At 39.3% G+C, this 13576-nt stretch overlaps 1 protein-coding gene and 1 long non-coding RNA gene across 11 annotated transcripts in view; one reads left to right on the forward strand and one right to left on the reverse strand.

Annotated features, from left to right (window-relative positions):
- Window positions 1–13576, reverse strand: part of dnmt3aa (DNA (cytosine-5-)-methyltransferase 3 alpha a) — a 47624-nt gene that overhangs the window by 17580 nt on the left and 16468 nt on the right. For 7 of the 10 annotated variants that reach the window (XM_061703763.1, XM_061703761.1, XM_061703762.1 and 4 more), the window contains 9 exons: window positions 12582–12619; window positions 12333–12449; window positions 2969–3196; window positions 2442–2600; window positions 2218–2325; window positions 1512–1659; window positions 1232–1375; window positions 742–786; window positions 521–600 (listed from right to left, as the gene is read on the reverse strand). In XM_061703763.1, coding sequence (XP_061559747.1) covers window positions 521–600; window positions 742–786; window positions 1232–1375; window positions 1512–1659; window positions 2218–2325; window positions 2442–2600; window positions 2969–3196; window positions 12333–12449; window positions 12582–12619 — 1067 coding nt within the window. Of the gene's footprint in view, window positions 1–520; window positions 601–741; window positions 787–1231; window positions 1376–1511; window positions 1660–2217; window positions 2326–2441; window positions 2601–2968; window positions 3197–8963; window positions 9063–12332; window positions 12450–12581; window positions 12620–13576 lie in introns of those variants that run through there. The other 3 variants (XM_061703765.1, XM_061703764.1, XM_061703767.1) reach the window with 2 other exon arrangements.
- On the forward strand, window positions 10420–13307 carry LOC133416715 (uncharacterized). The gene is made up of 3 exons (XR_009770268.1): window positions 10420–10487; window positions 12385–12628; window positions 13147–13307. It is a non-coding gene; the product is annotated as an uncharacterized LOC133416715 (long non-coding RNA).

Raw genomic sequence — 13576 nt, forward strand, 5'->3', positions numbered from 1 at the left:
ACTCTTTTTAAATGAATTCCTTTTCTTTTAATATTTCAAATGACAAGGTTTTATTGTGTTGCATTTCTAATATCTCATTGTTATTTATTTATTTATTTATTCATTGGTTTGTTTGTTTTGTCATTTATTTTTGTATTGCAACCAGTCCCATTACCTAATTACCATGTCTTTTATGATGTTGCCTTATTAAGTGTTTGTTGAGGGTGAATGTGCATTTGGACTTGGAAGATGCAAATGGGTTGCCCCCAAAGGCATCAATAGTTATCTGAATCTGAATCTAAATGAATGAAAACATTTTTTAAAGCAAATTTATTTAGCTATTCGCTGAAGTCGGCTTCTTTCAGTTGCCTGTTCTGTTCAAAACACATTGTAAAAAAACATAAACAATATTATTTAATTTAATAATCCTTTCTTTAAGTATGGGCTTGAATTTGCCACATATGTTGGGTGATGTTACCTTCACACAATTTCACTTAGAGTGCCTATAATAATGCAGATATTTCATCAGTAAGCATCTTACTTTGCAACCCACGCACATTGCTCCCATGAAGAGGGGATGCTCCAGAGAGACGTTGAGGCTTCCGCAGGAGATACAAATATCTGGGGGGGAAATACACATTAATCACACACCGTAGTCACAAATTGTGTTCAGTTAAATGTTTGAAGCTATATTTAAAATACTAGATTTACCTACTTCTCCATTAAAAAAAAAAAAAAAAAAAAAAAAAAAAAACATGGTACCTTCTATGTTCCGGGTTTTCTTTTTAATCTCCTGTATAAGTCTCTCTGGAGAAACAAAACAAGGTGTTATTAATATGATTTATACATACATAATGTACAAAATAAAGTTAATATTGTATTGTTCTATCAGGTGCATGCACAAGACTTAACAAAAAGCCAAGAGATTCTTCATTTCTGATAAAACGATTTATTGAGGATTATATTAGTGATATCAGTTCTTGTGTTAATACATATTCTGTATTACAATGATGAAGTGTCCTGCTATGTTAAAGATAATTTGTCAAAGAACTGTAATACAAATCTCTAAATAAGAATATTAACATCCTAACCTAATTTGGACTGAAAGTAGGCTTTACCTTTCTTCTTTGAAAATCTTAATCCATCCATTTTCTATACCTAGCTGAGCTGATTTAAGAGGAAGTGTAACCCCTGGGCAGGTCACTCGTCAATCATGGGGTAATATTTAATTTCACAGTAAACTTTTGTTCACCTCTGGTTCCTTCGTCGATCACCTCTCTGATCTTGGCTTTTTCCGCGGCGTTCTTGCGAGGTTTCTTGGCAGGGGGAGGAGTATATGCTGCTTCTGGTTCTGCCCACATCTCAGAGTAGACGTCTTTATATGGATTCTGCTCCTCTGTGGAGATCAGTAAGTATGACATAAGTATTACTTATGTGCTTTTTATTGTACTGTGTATGTCTGTACGTGCATGCATGCGTTACGTGTGTTCGTGTGTGTTTGTGCGTGTGTGTGTGTCCGTTTCTCTGTGTACCCTCAGGAGGGTCCAGCGACTGTGGGCCGCTGGGCAAAAAGCCAGTCATAGCCCATTCTATCATCTGTCTGGTTTGAGGCTCCACACCTTCTGCATCATCATTAGGGTCACAGGAAGGAGAGGGTCGTCCTGCTCGCATACTTGCCACCTGGACACAAACAAACATAGACATTAGCAATCGATCTATCCATTTTATATGATCGCCTCTCCCAGCTGACTTTGGGCAAAAGGTGGGGTACACTTTGGACCGTGTGTGTGTCTGAGTGTGTGTGTGTGTTTCTTGAAAAGAGAACGTTTGGTCAGGATTTAGACTTTCCAAAATTCTGACTTTGCCGTTCACCAAAAACTGATCTTTTTGGTTTGTGTCTTTTGAAATGTGCGATTATGCCATACAGTATTTGTAAACTTGTTTTGTTACATAATCGCTTGATATGTCCCAATTACATTTCCTACAATAACAGACGTGAGTGGTACACTCGCCTGACTTTGGTGCGGGCAGCGTGGGTTCAGTTCCCACTCAATGACAGTGTGAATGCGAGTGCGAATGGTTGTCCATGTTTATATGTTCCCTGCGACTAACTGCCGACCAGTTCAGGGTGTAGTCCGCCTTTCGCCCAAAGTCAGCTGGGATAGGCTCCAGCGCCCCATGACCCTAACCAGGGTAAGCGGTGTTGAGAATGGATGGATGGAAGTTAGGGTGTGTTACCTGCAGAGCCTCAAAGATGGCTTTACGGTACATGGGCTGTTTGTTGTAAGTGGGCTGGTGAAAGGCAGATGAGAAAGAGCTCAGCAGCATAAGTTTCTCAACACAAACCTAAAAAAGGAAAAGGAGTGGAAGAATTTAGACGGTTTAAAATAGCAAATAACTCCAACTGGTCAGGAATGACTTTTAAAACAGAAGAAGAGCCTGTGTCTGATCAAGTCACTCACCACGGAGAATTTGCCATCTCCAAACCACATGACCCAGCGCGTCCCGTCAGCGGCTCGACTCCGGCCACTCATCCACCAGGAAACAATCCTGCCAGGCCACCAGGAGAAACCTCGCAGCTTCCCGAATACTAACGTGCCGATGCCAAAGCCCCTGTCATCCTGCAGGAATCCAGGAAAAAAGTCGAAGGAATTTCACTCCTCAGTGTGTGGGTTAAAAAATTATAGCTCATCCAGTTTGGACACTGATCCAAATTTTGGGGAAAAAAATGAACAGTAATGATTGGATGAAAATCATGAACTTTTAAATGAAGTGTTTTGATTTTTCTTTAGCTTTTTGTGTTTTCATATGATGCCACCACAAAATGGGTGTCAGAGAGTGATGCAAGGTAGTGTATAGTAGGGTAGAATAAAGACGAACTGGTACACATCTGTCCTGCCTGCGCAATACAACACGGTTAAAATGACAAGAAGTCAACATCATCAAGAAAAGAATGTACGAGAATGAACAAAGCAAATTCCGCTTTTACCTGGTACTCGATCTCTCTGGGCGTTGCCTGCTCTCCTCTGGCGACTGGTTCTGGTGTTACGGCAACGGTTGGCGAGGCGGGATCTGTTTGTTGCTGGGATGGCAAATGGTCAGGACTGGATGTCGGGGGGTCTGGGCTGGCTGGCTCCTCCTCTTTTTGAAAGACACCCTCTGATGTGAGGTCATCCATCATGCACATCTCAGCCTCCCTGTAAGCCCGTCTCTCTGCCTGTGAAGGAGAAGTGGAGGCCAATGTCAACAGATGGCCAATTGGGAGTACTCCAGTTTCAAACAGAATTATTTTGTTGAAAGGTATGCCAACAGGGCGGCACGGTGGCCGACTGGTTAGAGCGTCAGCCTCACAGTTCTGAGGACCCGGGTTCAATCCCCGGCCCCGACTGTGTGGAGTTTGCATGTTCTCCCCGTGCCTGCGTGGGTTTTCTCCGGGCACTCCGGTTTCCTCCCACATCCCAAAAACATGCATAAATTGGAGACTCTAAATTGCCCGTAGGTGTGACTGTGAGTGCGAATGGTTGTCTGTTTGTATGTGCCCTGCGATTGGCTGGCAACCAGTTCAGGGTGTACCCCGCCTCCTGCCCGATGACAGCTGGGATATGCTCCAGTACGCCCGCGACCCTAGTGAGGATAAGCGGCTCAGAAAATGGATGGGTGGGTATGCCAACAGGTAAAACATGAAGTAATTTACATACAGTGGTTGCACAGGTAATGTCAGGTCCTTCAACTAACAATACCAATAATATTTGTCTTTCCCAAGTATTGCTGCTGGGGGCAGAGGACAAGACATACTCATGTGCGCTTTTTTGCTCTATTCACATTATCCTGCAGCCACAAAATAGATTCTCTGATTGATATCAAGTGTAGGCCTTTGCAGTTGATCTTTTAACAGTTCAAGATCAAGGCTTCGGTGCTCTGGGCTGTGAGAACAATCCCTTAATTGATCCTATGAAACAGGAAATGAGCAGGGCGGGAGTGCAAGCTGGGGATGCAGTTCACTGGGTTCAACTCAGGAAGGAGAGAAATAATACAAAGGGAAAGGCGAGTGTGTGGCAAAACAAGCGCCAAAAGTGAAGCAGAAGGACAAGAAATGTATTTTCAAGTAATAGGTCTTGAGGGTTTTTAAACAAGGATTCCAGCGGGTAAGCAATACAACGGCATTTTAAATGAACCAACAATTAAATACAGAACATGCCTACAGCAGTGAAAAGCACAATCTTTTGCATACCAGTAGTTCATTTTTAGCACTCTGCAGCAATATTTCATTTGTTTTCATCCCAGTTGTTAGTTACCAAAATTTCATAAATTCCTTGGAACCGATTGAAGCAGAACTCAGCAGCTCTGTAATGATTCAGCTCAATGACATACAGTTCGTACTGGTTGCTACTGCATATCCAGCAAATGCAGTAGATGCTGCTCTGGAATCAGACTTCAACTGGAGTAGCACTCAGGAGAGCAAAGCGCTCGGCCAGTCCAGGGCTGTTAGCCAAATGTAAACATTGCACAGCTCTGTAAGTTTGTGTGTTTGACCACATTGTTGCGAGCAGCCATTGCTGCAATCCGCAGTGTGCACTCTGTCAAAAATAAGGCAGTAGATGGCAATGACTAGCATTAATGTGAAGCCAAACACAAATGCAAACATTTCTGTCCTGCTAAGAGTGTTGCCAGTTAGCCTCTGAATACAACATCAGTGTTGCCACAGTTACCTTGAAAAAGTAACTTAGTTACTTTAATGACTACTTGAGGTTTAAAGTAACTCAGTTACTTTACTGATTACTTAATTTCAAAAGTAACATTTTAGTTACATTCAGCGGCTGTCAAGTGGCAGAAATATCACTTATCCACAGTACAAAAAAAGCATTAGCTTAACTGTACCCATTACTTGGTAATATACGCCGCACAAGTTACAGAATGATGTCATCAACATGAAAACATAACTTATAACTTATTAGTGTAGTTGAAGCCACGTTAAATGAGCAACTTAGTGCAGACTTGACATTCAAAATAGTCACCTAAATGTAAACAAGCACACCATTCTCAGTACACTTCTTTAAAGACTCTTAACCGATAGATAGATAGATAGATAGATAGATAGATAGATAGATAGATAGATAGATAGATAGATAGATAGACAAACAGACAGACAGACAGACAGACAGACAGACAGACACACAGACAGACAGACAGACTGTAGCAATTGTGTGGAGGTCCATCAAGGCAAGTGTGTGTGTGTGTGTGTGCGCATAGTGTACAAGGAACCTTAGCATTGTCCTCTTCAGAGAAACTCAAAGTAGTGACTGTATTTCCAGCTTACGTATGCCAATCCCTCGTCCCCGTCCATTGTGTTTGCGCCATTGCCTGCTTGGGTACACGTGAGTTGACTATGTGCTGAAAACTTGCACGATGTCAATTGCCCCAGACGGCTTTGTTTATAAATATTTCGCCTTTCTTTCGATAGTGTATTTAGTCGTTCTGTGCATTTTAGTTAGGGACAGTTAAGAATATAGTGTGTTTCCTTTGTTCTATTAGTCATTACTAAAAGAAAGGCTGAAAATTGGTTTACACTTATGCACCGTGACTGAATCAAGTGTCTTGGTTATTGACTTGCCTCATGTTCCCAAGTACGGTAGTTTTTTTAATGATAAACATCTGTAGTTGTCTAAAATGTAATATCATATTTTTAAATTAAAAGCATATTAAGCTCTGGATCTCATCAACAAAAAAAGCAACTATGGGCAGATATCAAAGTAACTCTAATCCGGCTACTCATATAAAAAGTAACGTGTTAGATGATTTATGATGTCACTGACCACATTTTTTGAGAAACGTATTACTTTGCAACTTTGTAATGCGTTACCGGCATCACTGTACAACATAAACAACTACCTAAAAAAAATGTCATGCCAATATGCACCAACATAGCACGGCTTCTTGTTTGACACATGTGCCAGCCCTAAACAAATCATGGAATTATGATTAACATATCTGCCTCACAGTCAAAAGGTCCTGGGTTTGGATCACAGCTCAGGTCCTGCTGTGTAAAGTTTTCATGTTCTCCCTGTGCCTGCATGGATTTTCCCTTGGTACTCAAGCTTCCTCCCTCATTCAAAAAAATGCATATTAGGTAACTGAAGACATGAGATTGACCATCGATGCGAATGTCAGTGTCTATATGTACCCTCAAATTAAGGTGACGAGTCCAAGTTGTACCCCGCTCCAGCTAACCGTAATGACGAAAAGCGTTGTTGAAAACGGATGGATGAAAACTAACGTGAACTAATTGACGAACTAATCAAATATACTGTATAAAGTACCTCTCACCCTCGTTCTTTTGCACTTGGCTGAGGTACACACAGATGCACAGAGATTGTGAAAATTGACATTCAACCTTTTATAAGATGTATATACATTAAAATCAACACGTAAAATCTGGAAGAAAAAAGGAGCAAAATATAAATACTGTAACCTCAATACACTTCAACAGTCTGATGAGTAAGCAGCAAACCAGTCCAGACCATGAAAAAAATCCTAATGGATCTGAATGATTTATATAGCACATTGTTCTCTACGCCAGCTGGCCTGTAAACAACATCTAAAGGAATGAATGTGTGAAACAAGCAACAGTAAAGTGATGGCATAAATTACCCACTGAAAGAGACAGTAAAAGTGAGAGTGACTATTCATTCTCCCCTCAGTTTGACCTGAGAACTCTTCTTGGCTGATGTTGACTTCTGACCTCATAAACTTCTAATCGTCCTGTTACATGGACCATAGACAGACCACAGACAATAACACACTGACACAAACCCACATTAATGTGTACTGTAAGAGAAGATCCACATTGTCACAGGTTACTTAAATATTCAGATGATTGTGTAAATACAGTATATTTTATGAACGGTGTGTCATACAGTTTAGGTCCATGTCTCTAATATGACGATAACAATGGAAATGAATTTTTAAAAATAAACCAAAGAATTTCAAAAATAAATGATTGGGTTGAATTATTGGATTATTAGGCCCGTTCACAACAAACTGGAATATTCGACAGTACTTGATCAGTTTGTTTGACGAACAGACATACAACACCTTGGAGGGATTAAAATGAGAAAATCTTCATTTCACCAAAGCCCCTGAAACAGGACGAGGTGACAGTATCAAAGACCTTCCTTTTCGCTCTGCTTTACGTGCCAGAAAAGTGTCTTCAAGGGGTGAGTAGCTTTTTTGTTTTCTTATACAGTTATGGTTCTAACTTCTCTTTATACTTGCATCAAAATTAAGATTAAGAATGTTAAAATTTTACTGACATCATTGCGTGTACAGTTGATAAAGGTTTTATGGTGGTGACAGTTTGATACTGGAACAAATTCATTCACATAATATTCTATGGGGCGATTCATTTTGGAAATGACTTCAGCGTTGAAGACAACCAGCTTAATAGAACGGATGTGTTCAACTCTGGAGGTTCAACTGTACTTTGTTGGCTTCTTTACAAGAAAAACTTTCATGCAACTCAAGGCAGAACAGTACTGTATATTGTGGGGCTCCTAAAGGAACATACAGTGGAAATAAAGTCTAAACAACCCTATTCAAATGGCAGGTCTTTGTGATTTAAAAAAATGTGACCAAGCTAAATCATTTCAAAACGTTTTCCACCATAAATACAGTATGACCTATAACCTGCAAAACTCAATCAAGAAAAAAGCTGAAATCCCCTTTCAAAAAGATTTCTCTTTTTTTCCCCCAATTGAGTTGGGACATAGGTCACATTAATTGTGAAAAAAGTTTCTAAAAGATTTTATCTTGGTCTCATACCACAAAAATCTGGCATTTGAACAGGAGTATATAAACTTTTTATATCTGCCGCGTCTTAACATCAATTGATGGTTGTTAAATTGTAACAAAGGTTCATTCCACTACACAGCAACTTGAGCATTTGTCGCACACACATTCAAGCAGCCAAGAGGTGTACTTACTAAAAGAAAGACTAAAAGAAGCATAACTGTTATTGAGTATTTCCATGTGGATTACAAATAAAGACATGAGGAGGGTTGCCATGAGTTACAACTTTGAACTTTAGTGAACCCTGCGACCTGGCCAGTGTGTTCACTCCCGGTGACACCCCCTTGATCTGTGACCCCGCACCCTGTGACCTAGCCAATGAACCATTTCGAAACCACACCCCCTTTACAGCCGTGACTGACCCTGACCTCCAAGTGAACTCAGACACACACACACACACACACCAACTAGGGACCATTAAAAGAGGAGGTAAGACCCCCTCTCACACTGTCAACAGGCAAGTGACTGCTCTTCCGTTTTTTGATAATCGTATGACTAAATGCACAAAAACACTGAGGTGGCTGATCAAGAAGGATATTTTAAAATACAGCACTACTGATTTCTTTTCTCCAATTAATAATAAATAGCATGAAGAAGAAAAAAAATCTAATTTGTAAAACCATTCTTTTTAACCTCATTTCCTGGACAATAGATAATTTTTGGACTATTGTCAAAGTTTCTTCATTGGCTCGCCCAAAATGATTAAAAACAACAAAAAATAACTACTTTAATGTTCACGTCTGGTAAGAGTCACAAAGCATAAAGAGTCGAACACTGTGATAAGCCCAACTGGCCTAAAACACATCCAAATGACAATCCAATTCGAACAACCATGACCACAACAGCCCTGACAGATTTGAAGCTGCAAGATGAAAACAATTCAAGGTGTAATACAGCCATATTAAACTCTTTAGCTCCAAAAGAATGCAATCGCAAACAGTGGAAGAGCCTTTCAGTCTTGCTTTTCTTAAAACAAGACAACATGAAGCACAAAATAAAATGTCCATAAGCAATTAATGCCAACAGTGGCACAAATAAAAGGTAAGTACAGTAGTTCTAATGAAATAAATTTATAATGATGGAAAGAACTTTCAAGATATACAGTACACTCATAAGTTGTGAAAATATATGTAACTTACAGATGGGAAATAGCATTGTTCCTCCCTGGCTCTCTTTCTCTCTGTCATTTTCTTCAATGTCTCTCTTCCTCCAACAGTTTCCTCTCTGGTCGTCTCCTTGACTCATACGCTTAAACATTCTTAAAGCTTACGCTCTGCTGATTGGCCAGCCGTAAACTAAGCGATTGATTTACAGGCTTCCTCACCTCACACATGAGTAGGTGAACTCCGACAACAGAGTTGTGGTGATGAATGTGAGGAAGCCACTGGGATTTACGTGTGACGATGACACCATGGATACGAAACAATGGAAATGTGTGCGTGCACTGCTGATATAAGATTGTGCGGTGATAGGATGTGATAGTCAGAAACTGTCATACTTATAGACAAGATTATTTTATTTTGAAAAACAGTCAAACAGCATTTTTAGAGGTTCTGGATTCCTCCACTGGCAGATATTGTGAATCCAGATTTCTACTGAGCCACTAGCAAGGAGATTGATTCAACACCAAACAAACAGATTTGAAATTACACCTTTACAAGACAAAAGTGCACATATTCTACTTGTTTTCCTTGTTAATTGTGTTTTGGTTTTTACATGAAAACCTTACTGGAAAGATTGTCGGTACCCCCCTTTTTGCACTTCTGTCACAAGTTGAGATGTACTGCATTATGCTTTTGTAATTAGAAGTATACAGTCAAAATTTGATCATGTTAAAAGTGATTAACGTATTACACACGTATGAGGTTAATGTTAAAAAGTTACTTTAAACATTGTCCAAACATCTATTAAAGGGTTAATGATTGAACATGTCATTCTGATTTCCATCATGGGCAAAACTAAATAAGATAAATCTGAGGTAAACCAACATCAGGGCATGTAAAAGGAAAAAAAAAAAAAAACTTAAAAGGGTGTTGCTAATTGAAAACCCATCAACCTAAGATTAAGATTAGGGCTGTGGATTCTTGACTTTCTAGATAGTATCAGCACCGTGTGACTTTGAGTAACTTTCCCCCTTTTTCTAAAGCAAGGAAAACCCTATTTTGCAATATAGTCAAATATATGTATATATATAATAACATCTTTCCTGTGCAGGATTTATTTTTATTTTTGTTTTTTTTGCTGTAACTTTAGAAGTTGGGTTATGGCTGATATGTTTCCACCCTCAAAACCACCGCAGTTAGCATGTTTCCTTCAAACAGCAGAGAGATGAGAATTTAATGGGACTGTTAACAGCTGGCTGCAGTTCAGCTGACTGACAGAATAAATACACGCAGACGCACACACACATGCACACAGCGGTATGTGCGCACACACACACACACACACACACACACACACGCGTGAGTACAAAATCATTCAGAGACATGGAAGTGGTTAACCTTTACCCCTTATACATAGGCGTTTCAGGCTGGGAATGTAACACCGCTGTTGCACGTCAGTATCGTGTGTACTGCGCACAAACACAAATGTTAGTGTCACAGCAAATGCTAGTGCTAACATAACATGAGGAAGGTGCTGGCTCATCCAACAATAGTGTACAGGTAGGCCACGCAGAAAACCTGAACGATAGGATTTTCTCCTAATTACAAGTCCCATCCACATGGTTTTTAAGTTATTACCGTATAATACTATATAGCGCTATATAATATAAACCTGGGTTGCTTTTGTTATGTGATCAATAACAATAAGACTACAAATTTTAATGTATTCATTGTACTGCAATGACATGTATTTAATTAGTTGTTTTAATGTTCTCTTTTATTCACTTTTTAATCGTCAATTTCATCAATTTCATTGAGTGATGATAGGAGAATTATCACAAAACCATAGCATTTGTGGGTTGATGGTGAGTAAAAAGACAGGAAGTGAACACACTGGCTTACAGGAAGTGGCACTTGCTCTCATTCTTTTGTATAATTATGCACTCTGTTTGAATGCACCATTTTTTTCTGAACCTCTGACCCAATTAGAATGTTTGTGTGCTATTGTCGCAGTGATACATTACAAAATATATATTAGGCTCCCGTTGTTTATAAAATCAAAGCCAGTTTATGACGTTGTAATTATAGTGGAAGGCTACTGCAGACAACAACAAATACAGCAATGCACATGGCAAGCTGCTCAGTTGCCTGTGATTATCTCGTCCTCCTCTCAAGCACTTCTGCTAAGCTTTCTCACATATTTCCCCATCTTAGTGTCAGCAAGATTAGCCGTCAAGCTGTATGCTGATTTTCTCTCCCTTGCTTACTTGCAACATGTCAGTCCAATATTTTCACCATTCATACAATATCGTCTGTATCCATGTGCGATATACCTGTATATACTGTAAACGCAGAAGTGAACAAATCATTGTGCTAACATTATAAAACTCTGGATTTCATTGTGAGATAAATCCAAAATTGCTGCCAATGCAGTTGTAACTGCAAAGTCGAACATCCCTAAAGGTGGCACAATTTGGAGTTCTATACTTTTTTTTTTTTAATATGCCTCAAAAGTTACCCCAAAAAACCTGGTTGAACAGTCATCATGTGTGACGTCACGTGAAATGTCATATTTTGTGAGTCTTCTCTCAGTGAGCATCTCCACAAAAATGTGTTTTTGCTTTTTGTGGCACAGAGACCTAGAGCCATAAACACACTGAAAAGCATTGTTTGTATTTTCACTCAAGGGAGTGCTTCATTAACAAGGCTAACTATGGCTTGGAAATGGTGAATCTTCACCCAGCCAAGTCATGGGCGGAAAAACTCAGTGGCATTAGCCCCACTGCTACGTCAAAATCGAACAAAGTTTGCGAACGGCTTGCTCGCAGTTTTCAGAAAATAGGAGCTCACAAAAAATGTACTTGATTGTGTAATTTTCACACTTCATTGGTGGGTGGGCAGGCTCTCCAAAGACCCAAACATACAAGCAATTGAAAAGTATTTGTTTCATAATATGTCCCCTTTTAACCACAATAGGCAATGATGGCTAAAAGATAAATGCTCAACTCTTTGTAAAGGTCACGGCCACTGAAAAGTGCATGAGACATGAGAATTAGCAAATGCTTTATACACAGTAGCTTAATTTGAAATATATATATATATACACACATGCTTAAAACTATCTGTTACATTGCAAAAGCATTCTTTTTATGAGCAGTCCCATTCTGCCGAAAGGGCTGCAGGGACTTCCGCTTATTTGATTCAGTATCTGTGCTACAGAAACCACAACTTCCTGCAACTTCTTAGGTTCACGTTGTCAGCCTAGTTTAACATCCTGAGGATGTTCTAATTCCCTAAGACCGGTTTGAAATGTTCCATGTTTTCTTTTAATAACATCTATTTTTTCTGAGTAAATCAAAAAAAAAAAAAAAGATAGAAAAGCCTCCATATGACTGCAGCTCACACCTCCATCTTCCAGCGGCTGAGCCATTCTTCTTTCTGTCTCCTGCTGATGTAGTACGGATCTCCAGCCTGGAAAGTCACTCTGGGGACTGGCTTCCTACGCAACCTCCCTGTCTCACCCTGCACACACAGCCACAAAAGCTTGATATATCCTTCACTGACTACATACCGCTTGTACTGTAATATTTCACTTCATATTTGGGAGTGGAGAAAAAAAACACAAAGACATGAGAGAGCAACCGCTTTACTCACCTCTCTAGGGGAGTCACAGCTTCTGTCGTCTGCTTCATCTATAGAAGGTAAATGACAGGAAATGGGCCATTTGTACTGATATAATAAGAGATTTAATGAGGAACTATACTTGTGGCTTTTATTACTTTTCCCTGGCATCCATATTTCAAGTTGAAATGCTTTCAAATGCTGCCATCTGGAAGTTATTTTAGTTTCGTCGTTTTTTTTTTTGTTTTTTGTTTTTCATCAAGACTCAACTGACAGTATAAAACAATAGCAAATGTTTAATTTTCAGTTCATTTTTCTTCAAACATCTTTTGCATCAAATGAAATCATTTCTCCACTCTGATGAATGTGTGAAATGGCAACAAGCTTATTAACATGTAAAAAATACAGTGGAACCTCAAATCTTCCGGGAAGATTTTCGCAAAAACTGTGCCTAAAAAGTTGCACAAAACCTGTTGAAAAGTCAAACCGTCGCGTTGTGTGAGGTCATGTGAAATGTCAACGTATCTCATAAGACTTCAGCTCAGTGAGCATCAAAATAACTACTTACACAGGTGTGTTTTTCTTTGGATAATTTTAGATGCCACCACAGGAGGGTAACAGCAAAGGAAAAGAGGAAAAAGGTAATGTCGACCAAAACATTGGAAATGGGCGACGTAGAAAACGCTCCACACGCTCTGCCCCGGCTGCTCAGTACAATAATGTATGGCTAAAGCAACAATAAGTCCATATCATGAATAAAAGTGGAATGTAATGCAAAGTCACCACTGTTTAGTGTTAATGTGAAGAGACTCACATGCCTAGCACATGCAATAAACAATAATGTGCACTTTCATCACGTTTAAAAGCTTTACTGTCCAGCAGTGAACTTTTTTTTTTAGTTATATATAATACACACGGGAATTTTTTTTACTGTATTTAAAAAAAATAATAATAATTTACTTTAACACACCTTGTATCAGATAACCTTTTCATACAGGCATACGACAGTTATGAATATTAAATGCTGC

Source organism: Phycodurus eques, chromosome 18 (genome assembly GCF_024500275.1).
Source record: "Phycodurus eques isolate BA_2022a chromosome 18, UOR_Pequ_1.1, whole genome shotgun sequence".
NCBI lineage: Eukaryota > Metazoa > Chordata > Actinopteri > Syngnathiformes > Syngnathidae > Phycodurus > Phycodurus eques.